The 12,925-nt window shown below is 46.3% G+C and overlaps 1 protein-coding gene across 2 annotated transcripts in view; it reads right to left on the bottom strand.

The window, feature by feature from the left end:
* The window catches only part of LOC110539043 (brain-specific angiogenesis inhibitor 1-associated protein 2-like protein 1), a 78,521-nt gene extending 66,456 nt beyond the window's left edge, over nt 1–12,065 (bottom strand). Inside the window, exons 1-4 of one of the 2 annotated variants that reach the window (XM_036941588.1) lie at nt 11,833–12,065; nt 11,636–11,696; nt 6,577–6,652; nt 6,231–6,317 (exon numbers count right to left, since the gene is read on the bottom strand). In XM_036941588.1, the coding sequence (XP_036797483.1) occupies nt 6,231–6,317; nt 6,577–6,652; nt 11,636–11,686 (214 nt within the window). In that variant the 5' untranslated portion in view covers nt 11,687–11,696; nt 11,833–12,065. Of the gene's footprint in view, nt 1–6,230; nt 6,318–6,576; nt 6,653–11,635 lie in introns of both variants that reach the window. The other variant, XM_036941587.1, reaches the window with a different exon arrangement.
* Between the last annotated feature and the right edge of the window lie 860 nt (nt 12,066–12,925).

A 12,925-nucleotide genomic window follows, 5' to 3' on the forward strand; every position in this document is an offset into this window, starting at 1 on the left:
CTAAGAACACAGCTTTACCAGAGACAGCAGAACCCCTAAGAGCACAGCTTTACCAGAGACAGCAGAACCCCTAAAAGCACAGCTTTACCAGAGATAGCAGAACCCCTAAGAACACAGCTTTACCAGAGACAGCAGAACCCCTAAGAGCACAGCTTTACCAGAGACAGCAGAACCCCTAAGAACACAGCTTTACCAGAGACAGCAGAACCCCTAAGAACACAGCTTTACCAGAGACAGCAGAACCCCTAAGAGCACAGCTTTACCAGAGACAGCAGAACCCCTAATAACACAGCTTTACCAGAGACAGCAGAACCCCTAAGAGCACAGCTTTACCAGAGATAGCAGAACCTATAAGAACACAGCTTTACCAGAGATAGCAGAACCCCTAAGAACACAGCTTTACCAGAGACAGCAGAACCCCTAAGAGCACAGCTTTACCAGAGATAGCAGAACCTATAAGAACACAGCTTTACCAGAGACAGCAGAACCCCTAACAGCATAGCTTTACCAGAGACAGCAGAACCCCTAAGAACACAGCTTTACCAGAGACAGCAGAACCCCTAAGAGCACAGCTTTACCAGAGACAGCAGAACCCCTAAGAACACAGCTTTACCAGAGACAGCAGAACCCCTAAGAGCACAGCTTTACCAGAGACAGCAGAACCCCTAATAACACAGCTTTACCAGAGACAGCAGAACCCCTAAGAGCACAGCTTTACCAGAGATAGCAGAACCTATAAGAACACAGCTTTACCAGAGACAGCAGAACCCCTAAGAACACAGCTTTACCAGAGACAGCAGAACCCCTAAGAGCACAGCTTTACCAGAGATAGCAGAACCTATAAGAACACAGCTTTACCAGAGACAGCAGAACCCCTAAGAACACAGCTTTACCAGAGACAGCAGAACCCCTAAGAACACAGCTTTACCAGAGACAGCAGAACCCCTAAGAACACAGCTTTACCAGAGACAGCAGAACCCCTAAGAGCACAGCTTTACCAGAGACAGCAGAACCCCTAAGAACACAGCTTTACCAGAGACAGCAGAACCCCTAAGAGCACAGCTTTACCAGAGACAGCAGAACCCCTAAGAGCACAGCTTTACCAGAGACAGCAGAACCCCTAAGAGCACAGCTTTACCAGAGACAGCAGAACCCCTAAGAACACAGCTTTACCAGAGACAGCAGAACCCCTAAGAACACAGCTTTACCAGAGACAGCAGAACCCCTAAGAACACAGCTTTACCAGAGACAGCAGAACCCCTAAGAACACAGCTTTACCAGAGACAGCAGAACCCCTAACAGTGTAGCTTTACCAGAGACAGCAGAACCCCTAAGAGCACAGCTTTACCAGAGACAGCAGAACCCCTAAGAACACAGCTTTACCAGAGACAGCAGAACCCCTAAGAACACAGCTTTACCAGAGACAGCAGAACCCCTAAGAACACAGCTTTACCAGAGACAGCAGAACCCCTAAGAACACAGCTTTACCAGAGACAGCAGAACCCCTAACAGTGTAGCTTTACCAGAGACAGCAGAACCCCTAAGAGCACAGCTTTACCAGAGACAGCAGAACCCCTAAGAACACAGCTTTACCAGAGACAGCAGAACCCCTAAGAACACAGCTTTACCAGAGACAGCAGAACCCCTAACAGCATAGCTTTACCAGAGACAGCAGAACCCCTAACAGCGTAGCTTTACCAGAGACAGCAGAACGCCTAAGAGCACAGCTTTACCAGAGACAGCAGAACCCCTAACAGCGTAGCTTTACCAGAGACAGCAGAACCCCTAACAGCATAGCTTTACCAGAGACAGCAGAACCCCTAACAGCATAGCTTTACCAGAGACAGCAGAACCCCTAACAGCATAGCTTTACCAGAGACAGCAGAACACCTAACACAGTGTAGGCTGCTGAGGGGAGGACAGCTCATAACAAGGGCTGGAAAGGAGAACATGGAAACCATGTTTGATGTATTTGATACTATTTCACCGATTCCGCTCCAATCACTACCACGAGCTCGTCCTCCCCAATTAAGGTGCCACCAACCTCCTGTGCCCTAACATCATAGCCTTACCAGAGACAACAGAAGACCTTACAACATTATTTTCCTAATGTTTTAATATTTTTATAGTGATTTATCAGGGTGTGCTGCAGCATCTATGGTTTTACTACAGCAGCAACCAGCTGAGGTGCTGCAGCACCCCTACATCCCACAGCTATGGTTTTACTCCAGCAGCAACCAGCTGAGGTGCTGCATCACACCTACATCCCACAGCTATGGTTTTACATCAGCAGCAACCAGCTGAGGTGCTGCATCACCCCTACATCCCACAGCTATGGTTTTACTCCAGCAGCAACCAGCTGAGGTGCTGCAGCACCCCTACATCCCACAGCTATGGTTTTACTCCAGCAGCAACCAGCTGAGGTGCTGCATCACCCCTACATCCCACAGCTATGGTTTTACTCCAGCAGCAACCAGCTGAGGTGCTGCAGCACCCCTACATCCCACAGCTATGGTTTTACATCAGCAGCAACCAGCTGAGGTGCTGCAGCACCCCTACATCCCACAACTATGGTTTTACTCCAGCAGCAACCAGCAGAGGTGCTGCAGCACCCCTACATCCCACAGCTATGGTTTTACTCCAGCAGCAACCAGCTGAGGTGCTGCATCACCCCTACATCCCACAACAATGGTTTTACTCCAGCAGCAACCAGCTGAGGTGCTGCAGCACCCCTACATCCCACAGCTATGGTTTTACTCCAGCAGCAACCAGCTGAGGTGCTGCAGCACCCCTACATCCCACAGCTATGGTTTTACTCCAGCAGCAACCAGCTGAGGTGCTGCAGCACCCCTAAATCCCACAGCTATGGTTTTACATCAGCAGCAACCAGCAGAGGTGCTGCAGCACCCCTACATCCCACAGCTATGGTTTTACTCCAGCAGCAACCAGCTGAGGTGCTGCAGCACCCCTACATCCCACAGCTATGTTTTTACTCCAGAAGCAACAAGCTGAGGTGCTGCAGCACCCCTACATCCCACAGCTATGGTTTTACTCCAGCAGCAACCAGCTGAGGTGCTGCAGCACCCCTACATCCCACAGCTATGGTTTTACTCCAGCAGCAACCAGCTGAGGTGCTGCATCACCCCTACATCCCACAGCTATGGTTTTACTCCAGCAGCAACCAGCTGAGGTGCTACATCACCCCTACATCCCACAGCTATGGTTTTACTCCAGCAGCAACCAGCTGAGGTGCTGCAGCACCCCTACATCCCACAGCTATGGTTTTACTCCAGCAGCAACCAGCTGAGGTGCTGCATCACCCCTACATCCCACAGCTATGGTTTTACTCCAGCAGCAACCAGCTGAGGTGCTGCATCACCCCTACATCCCACAGCTATGGTTTTACTCCAGAAGCAACCAGCTGAGGTGCTGCAGCACCCCTACATCCCACAGCTATGGTTTTACTCCAGCAGCAACCAGCTGAGGTGCTGCAGCACCCCTACATCCCACAGCTATGGTTTTACTCCCGCAGCAACCAGCTGAGGTGCTGCAGCACCCCTACATCCCACAGCTATGGTTTTACTCCAGCAGCAACCAGCTGAGGTGCTGCAGCACCCCTACCTCCCACAGCTATGGTTTTACTCCCGCAGCAACCAGCTGAGGTGCTGCAGCACCCCTACATCCCACAGCTATGGTTTTACTCCAGCAGCAACCAGCTGAGGTGCTGCATCACCCCTACATCCCACAGCTATGGTTTTACTCCAGCAGCAACCAGCTGAGGTGCTGCAGCACCCCTACATCCCACAGCTATGGTTTTACTCCAGCAGCAACCAGCTGAGGTGCTGCAGCACCCCTACATCCCACAGCTATGGTTTTAGTCCAGCAGCAACCAGCTGAGGTGCTGCAGCACCCCTACATCCCACAGCTATGGTTTTACTCCCGCAGCAACCAGCTGAGGTGCTGCAGCACCCCTACATCCCACAGCTATGGTTTTAGTCCAGCAGCAACCAGCTGAGGTGCTGCAGCACCCCTACATCCCACAGCTATGGTTTTACTCCAGCAGCAACCAGCTGAGGTGCTGCAGCACCCCTACATCCCACAGCTATGGTTTTACTCCAGCAGCACCCCTACATCCCACAGCTATGGTTTTAGTCCAGCAGCAACCAGCTGAGGTGCTGCAGCACCCCTACATCCCACAGCTATGGTTTTACTCCAGCAGCAACCAGCTGAGGTGCTGCAGCACCCCTACATCCCACAGCTATGGTTTTACTCCAGCAGCACCCCTACATCCCACAGCTATGGTTTTACTCCAGCAGCACCCCTACATCCCACAGCTATGGTTTTACTCCAGCAGCACCCCTACATCCCACAGCTATGGTTTTACTCCAGCAGCACCCCTACATCCCACAGCTATGGTTTTACTCCAGCAGCACCCCTACATCCCACAGCTATGGTTTTACTCCAGCAGCACCCCTACATCCCACAGCTATGGTTTTACTCCAGCAGCACCCCTACATCCCACAGCTATGGTTTTACTCCAGCAGCAACCAGCTGAGGTGCTGCAGCACCCCTACATCCCACAGCTATGGTTTTAGTCCAGCAGCAACCAGCTGAGGTGCTGCAGCACCCCTACATCCCACAGCTATGGTTTTACTCCAGCAGCAACCAGCTGAGGTGCTGCAGCACCCCTACATCCCACAGCTACGGTTTTACTCCCGCAGCAACCAGCTGAGGTGCTGCAGCACCCCTACATCCCACAGCTATGGTTTTACTCCAGCAGCACCCCTACATCCCACAGCTATGGTTTTACTCCAGCAGCACCCCTACATCCCACAGCTATGGTTTTACTCCAGCAGCACCCCTACATCCCACAGCTATGGTTTTACTCCAGCAGCACCCCTACATCCCACAGCTATGGTTTTACTCCAGCAGCACCCCTACATCCCACAGCTATGGTTTTACTCCAGCAGCACCCCTACATCCCACAGCTATGGTTTTACTCCAGCAGCACCCAGCTGAGGTGCTGCAGCACCCCTACATCCCACAGCTATGGTTTTACTCCAGCAGCACCCAGCTGAGGTGCTGCATCACCCCTACATCCCACAGCTATGGTTTTACTCCAGCAGCAACCAGCTGAGGAACTGTAGCAGAAATTCCACTCAAAATAGGTTCTGTATGCTGCTCGTGTGTGACAGTTGTTGGATAAATACGATAGCCTACATAACCACTAGCGAAAATACACACGCACCAATTTAAATCAACTAAATTATGCAAATCAACCTGTAAACTAACAAGCGTGACATCAAATGTGTTTACATGGACTGGTATTTCCACCAATAAAAATTAATACTGAATATTGTTCTTTCTCCCTGTCAATTTGGCCAGCAACAATTGTATTTTTTGTCTTTTCATTTATTTTATTGGCCAAAAGCCAGCAATTACCAGCTAATGGAAAACATGACACACACACACAGCTTTCATGACATTTCTGGACTTTTTGGAGTGTACAAATTTGATCATTAAAAATCCTATTTTCCTAACACCTAATCCCAAAACCCCTAACCCCAAAACCCCTAACTCTTAAGCTTAAAATAGCATTTGAACAAATTCAGGACATTCAGGTGAATTGATAGGACATTGAGGTCCTGATAATGTAGGAAAACAAGTATAGCTCAGTCTTACTGTGCAGCAGGATTTAATCAGCAGCTTTCCCCAGCGCAGCAGGGAAGCCCAGACAGTACCACAGACAGACACACACACACACACACACACACACACACACACACACACGCTGGGCTGCAAATGAGCATCCAGATTCAGGGGACAGATGTGGATCCTTGCTGTGCTAAAGTGTATTGGTGTGATCACTGGGCAGAGCAAGTCAAATCAGTGCAGTTTTCCTCCATGGGATTGAATCCCCGTTGGACGTGTAGTATATTTTAGATGTATGGGTGCCACTTTACTGGAGCTATTGTCTGGCTGGTGACCACGTTGGAGTAGAACTCATGTACATACAGTACAGTCCAGCCAAAGCTCAGCTCCACAGCTGGGTTTGAGGGAGGCATTGGGATGGGAGGGACTATTGGCACCATCCCCCTCGCCAAGGGGACAGGTGATGAATCTACGAAGATCAATAAGAGATCCAAAAGAGGTCGACCAAGGGTTTCAATAGAGTTAAATCTGAGACGTTCAGATATGGACTGTAACATGGCCAGAGAGGTAAGACTTACCCAACTCCCTGGAGACAGGAGAGACCGCAGCATTCTCTCCGATCTTAGAGACCGCATCAAAGTACACCTTTCCAGCCAGGCTCATCGCTGTAAAAAAACAAGTATGGCTTTACTAAATGTGGAAATGCAGAGTGTAAAAGAACTACTACACAAGCACCCTGAATTTAAAATCAGACCTACTGTTTATTATACACATAATAGATCTTTCAACAGTGAACCCCTCTATGACTAATGCATGAGATAACTGAAGATAAATGTTGGTCAGAGACACGTTCTGGTAACCAAGTAACCTGCCATGGCAATAGCATACAGAACAGGACAGTTCAGCAATAAGACGGCTGCTCACCTGCCACTGATTTCTCATAGCTCTTCCCCAGGTTGACCAGGTTCCTGAGCCCAGGGTTGAACTGTTCCATTACATTCTGGGAAGAGGAGAGAAGATGGGTAGTTGGGTTAAATGTGGTCACTGTCACATCAACATGAGATATTCTCAGCCTTTTCTCACTTTCTCTCTTTAGTGTTTGTTAGTGAGTGAGTGAGTGAGTAGGTACACCATTCACACGCCTACAGAGGGTGGGACTCAGAGGGTAGGCACATTGCCTACCCTACAACACCAGGTGTCACAGGAAGACCAAGAAGAACCTCAGGGATCACAGGCACGGCCTATCCTCCCCACTTACATCACTCTGTATAAGAGCATCTTGGCTAAAACTGACACACTGGCCAATAGCTTCTACCCCCAGACCATCAGGTTGCTGAACAGCCACCACTAGTCAGCTACTTATTTAATATTGTTTACCTTTATTTAACTAGGCAAGTCAGTTAAGAACAAATTCTTATTTTCAATGACGGCCTAGGAACAGTGGGTTAACTGCCTGTTCAGGGGCAGAACGACAGATTTGTACCTTGTCAGCTCGGGGATTCAAACTTGCAACCTTTCAGTTACTAGTCCAATGCTCTAACCACTAGGCTACCCTGCCGCCCCCATAGACATTTATCATTGTTACAGTGGTAAATAAGTGTATATTATAATTTGTGTTATTGCCCCATTCACTTCTCTTGACCTGCACTGTTGGAGCTTAAGAATTTCCCTTTACCCTGTAATTACATCGGCTAACCTGTGCATGTGACTAATAACCTCTAAACTAAACTAATACAGTTAGCTCTACAGACTATGACCAAAGCAGCCAATGATTAACCAGAGATTGACCAAGGCCTACACTCTGGCTTTCATCTGCATTCCAATGGCAACACTGCCATTCCTCTGGCTGAGAAAGAAACACAAATGGAAACAGAATATGGGAGTAGACGGAGAGAAAAAAGAGAATCAAAAAGTGAGAGAGTGATGCATGTTATTATGCATGTTTAGAGATCATTTCCAATATCAAGAGGCTTTTTTTATTGACAGCTCCAATTGATTTCAATAAATCAGGAATGCAAGTTCTCTCTCAGAAGTCTCTGTCATATTTTCTTCATTTTCCCAGAAGCCTCCATTCAATAAAATGACAATGGATTTGATTGATATGGATCCTTGGGGACCAGTAACGTCAGCTCTGTTATCATCCTATATAATTGATTCTCTGTGGGATCATGATCATTGTCTCGGGGGTCTCTCTTCTCTCTTATATGACAGCTTTCTTATTTATTAATGACATGCCCTGTTACATCATGTTTACATACGGTTTGGAAAGATACGGGTGAGTTACACCCAAGAATCCGGGAAATGATATATAAAACCATAGTAGCATATCAGTACAGTCTTGTCTATGAACAAAGCAGGAGGAGAAGCCAGTGCAATGTAGAATGTTATGGCTATTCAGTCACACAGTAAACAGTAGACTACACAATGAAAAGTAGACTGTATGCAATTCACTGGTGAGTCAACTGATCTGGCAGTAAACTTCTTATTTTATGTATGTATGTTATAATACAGAGGCAGGTTATAATTCATCCATTACTACGCTCAAGCAGGTCTCTATTATTCAGAAGGAAATAAAATCCTGCATAATGCTGCTGGGCTCCCAGGTAATATTTTAGATAGGACCATTTCGATCCTCTTTTGCATGTACTCACATCATATTAGGAATAAAGGCCATGTTAATAAGCAGTCAGGAGCAGCTCAGTTGACTTGCCTACCACTGAGACCTAACTGGGGATGTTGGAGTATGAGAGGGAGGCTGTCTAATCTTACCACAGTCAAACCCTGCAGCTAAATAATTAAACCTGTGGACACTTTTCCCTCCGTTTCATCATCACCTCAAGGAGAGAGAGGAGCTAAAGGGGGGCTGTTCTGTTCCTGTTCTGACTGTCTCAGGGGACCAAAGTCTAACTCAGTCTAACTGCTCTCTGAGGTGGACTTCAACGCCAGTGAGAGGCACATCAAGGCATCCACTTGTTCCTTCTTTCTTTCTTTCATATCGCAGAGAGAAAGAGAGATTGCACACCCTATCACTCAACAACCTGTCGAGTGTGTGCACTGTGAGGGTGCAACACTTGACACCAAGCAGAGTGAGATACACAGTAATAGCTAATTAATCCTTAAGAGTCTAAGCCGGTGTGTGTGTGTGTGTGTGTGTGGGGGGGGGGGGGGGGGGGGGGGGTGAAGCGCATTGCGTTGCATTCCTGTCTGAAATGTGCTATATAAATAAAGCTTGATTTGATATTACGACCCCTTTAGGTATCAAAAAATATATATTTGATGAAACACTGAATTTGGCCTTACTGCTATTAGCCCATCGAAACGCATTGAATAACAGATTCATACATGGAAAAATAAATCAAAAGGAAGTTAGTTTTGAAGTGTCTGTCCTTATATCTGAGAGATATAAGAAAGATCAGGAAATAATTGGTATTATATTTTTACCCATATTTAACCCCTTTTTTTGGGGCACTAAAATAATTCCATACATTGAAATTAATTTTTTAACTGGTAACAGGTTACATTCAGACGAGTCTTGTAAGCATTCTTGAAATAAACGAAGAACACCATCGTGTTCGTGAGTCTCATCTGTAGGCCAAACCTTTCAGACACTACAGATGTTTTTGTGAGAAGAGCGATTTTCAGGATGTCTCATGGTCTGACAAACACAGCTGTAGCTCGGCCACCAGATCTCTCTGGCTTAAACAGGCGGATTTTGATGGGGATTTTGTTATTACGCGGGGGTGTGGACATCGACTCTAGGGGGTTAATTAATGGGTATGACTACTAAAAACTGTTTTTCCAATGGCTTTGACAAATGTTAAATGAATCAATTTATGTGGATACCGTAACACTTAGGGTAATTGTATTCTGATATAACATTAAGTAGCATTTCTGATACTCAAATGTAGAAAATGGGACCCAAGACAACAGAGACTGAAAGAAACAGTTTTTCCCCCAAAAAAGACAGCTTTCCCAGCAATAGATTTTATACCACCTACTCATCTGTCAAAATGAGAGGCCATTAACTGACACAGCTGGTGTGTGGTCAATGGACATTAGGGAACTAATGATGGGATAAAAAAGGATTAAACGTGGTGGAGAAAACAATGAGGGGGAGTACTTCTCTGCTATTATGCTTTCTATTCTGTCTATTCTCTATAACCACCCAGACTCAGACCCTGCCTAATGACAAGTGTAGCCGATGAAACCATGACAATACACCACAGCTGGGCTACACTATGAAGAAGGGTATAGTTAGGACAACCCTTATTCATTATCACAGTGAACTTAACTGTATAGGCTACAGTCTTAAGTAGACAGTAGGCTACTTGAAAGCCTGCTCAATGTTGCTAGGCACAAGTGGTGTAGGCTAACTGAAGACTCTCACAACAGAAGTATTATGTTTTGTGCCTCTACATCAGGGATGGGCAACTGGCGGCCTGTGGATCAATTCTCCAAATTTGGTTGTGCATCACCAGATCGCTTGTTATGCCAGTCACTCGATTAGCCAATGTCAGCTAACATTGTTTTAGATTGGTAAATGAATCTAACGGTAAGCTATCTAAAATTGTAGTAGGCTAAGCATGGTGGAATTACCAACCGGGGGTCCCATTGATCATCTGATATAATTAAATACTGCAAACATTTGTCCCCATCCAATGGCAAAATGTGTACAATTGCAGGAAATTAACTCAAACTTTTTTAAATGATCTTTGGCTAGGGCCGATATGGATGTGGGTACGCAGACCCATGAGCCACTGCGGCCCCTCATGAGTTTCCATTTTTTGTGGACCCCACCTGCTTCAAAGTTGCCCATCTCTCCTCTACATAATGTTCTTAGTAGCCTATGGCATGTGTGTCTACTGTACATGCATAGTACAATAGTGCACTTCATGACCAAAAGTATGTTGACACCTGCTCATCGAACATCTCATTCCAAAATCATGGGCATAATATGGGGTCCCCCCCCCCGCCCCCCGCCCCCACCCCCCCCACCGCTGCTATAACAGCCTCCATTTCTGGTAAGGCTTTCCACTAGATGTTGGAACATTATTGTGGGGACTTGCTTCCATTCAGCCACAAGAGCATTAGTGAGTCGGGCACTGATATTGGGCAATTAGGCCTGGATCGCAGTTGGCGTTCCAATTCATCCCAAAGGTGTTCGATGGGGTTGAGGTCAGGGCTCTGTGCAGGCCAGTCAAGTTTTTCCACACCGACATCGACAAACTATTTCTGTATGGACCTCGCTTTGTGCACGGGGTCATTGTCATGCTGAAACCAGAAAGGGCCTTCCCCAAACTGTTGCCACAAAGTTGGAAGCACAGAATCGTCTAGAATGTCATTGTATGCTGTAGGGTTAAGAGTTCCCTTCGCTGGAACTAAGGGGCCCCTCCTCCACCAAACTGTGGCTGCTTGGCCATGGAAACCTATTTCATGAAGCTCACATCGAACAGCTCTTGTGCTGACGTTGCTTCCAGAGGCAGTTTGGAACTCGGTAGTGAGTGTTGCAACCGAGGACAGAGGATTTTTATGTGCTACGTGCTTCAGAGGTCCAGTTCTGTGAACTTTTGTGGCCTACCAGTTCGTAGCTGAGCTAGAAGTTTCCATTTCACAATAACAGCACTTACAGTTGACTGGGGCAGCTCAACTGTCGGCAACAGGTGTGGCTGAAATAGTCTAAGCCACTAAATTGAAGGGGTGTCCACATACTTTTGTATATGTAGTGTATATCTAGTCTCTCTGGCTACAGGCCTACAATATTTGGGTGACACAAGTAGTGAGCAACCTGTTATCAACACCACTTTCGGAATTCAGGCAACTGAGGAAGTTATTACCCTACATAGTAAAACAACATTGCAGGTGTTTATATGGGAGGTGTTTTCACGGGGAAAGCCCGACCATTTATGGTATCTCATAAAGGTTAATTCACAGTTAATTATAATACATTGACTCAAGCAACACATGGTCTCATACGGTCGTTTACCTTGTATGTACTTTCGGTGAGCTTGTTCACTTCTTCAGGGTCCCTCGACATGGTTATATCCCTATTCACGCCCGTTAAAAACAATACAAATGTCCAGAATAAACTCCCCAGACAGAATAAATGTGACACTATCGACTCATCGAATTCTTCATAACATGGCGCGCTCCATATAGACTGCCGAGAAAGATCCTATTTACCTGTCTTTCCCTTCTACAGTAGTCGATCATGAAAAAGGGAGTGACAATTTCTTCCGAAGGCAAAAGTGAAGTGCAACCGTACGTTCTCAAAGGACGGCCTGGGGTAAAAGCTGAGCTGTCAAACTTCTGCTTCGATTAACAGTGAGTCGGTTGGTGGGAAAGGTAGGCGGGCAGGGTGTTATTGTTCGACGTCATTCATTAGTGCTATGAAAGGTGACCGTGTACAGTGGACACTGGCAGGTGTAGGGCGCTCCCTGGAGGCGACCAATGGCCAACCACGTGGGCAGAATATGTATAATCTATGGAATAATTATAATCCATATCCTATTTATCAATACAAAGGTTAATAATTGAAAAACACCAGACACCATTTATTTAGGCTACCCTTCCCTTTCTTTCACACTAATTCCCTGCCCGCAGTCTCGATAAATTGAGAAACAAAACTTTATCAGGCTCAAACCTGTTGCTGCAATTTGACATAATATAGTGATGGGTCGTTCGCAAACGAATGGTTCTTTTTGAACGGATCTTTTTGGGAAACGTCGAGAGCCGAATCGCATCGGATGAAAGAACCGGTCATTTGGCTAACTGAATTGCATATTGCTACTTTTTTTAGTTTTAGTTTTTCAGGCCATCTAATAATTTGGCCAGGTACAAATGTATTTGAACACGCATTTCACGATCTGACATAATGGTAGCATAACTTCTGGGCTGTACATTGGAAATTTGCATTGTTCTGGGTGAATGTTTACGCATGTTGGGCTCCTGAGTGGCGCAGCGGTCTAAGGCACTGCATATTAGTGCAAGAGGCGTCACTACAGTCCCTGGTTCGAGTCCAGGTTTGCCCGGGGTAGGCCATCATTAATACATTTATTCTTAACTGACTTGCCTACTTAAATGAAGGTTAAAAAAATAAATTTAAAAAAGTTTGTTAGCCAAATGTTCCGGCTCTTTTACTTGAAGGGAGCCAAAAGTCTAGAAAAAGTTTATCCTTAAAGTGGTAATATAACATTTACAAGTGAAGAGAAGATCGATATCACGAAGAACTACAACAAGCCACATAAATCACCATAGTAATAACACAAGTGTTACA

This window comes from Oncorhynchus mykiss, chromosome 13, assembly GCF_013265735.2.
Source record: "Oncorhynchus mykiss isolate Arlee chromosome 13, USDA_OmykA_1.1, whole genome shotgun sequence".
NCBI lineage: Eukaryota > Metazoa > Chordata > Actinopteri > Salmoniformes > Salmonidae > Oncorhynchus > Oncorhynchus mykiss.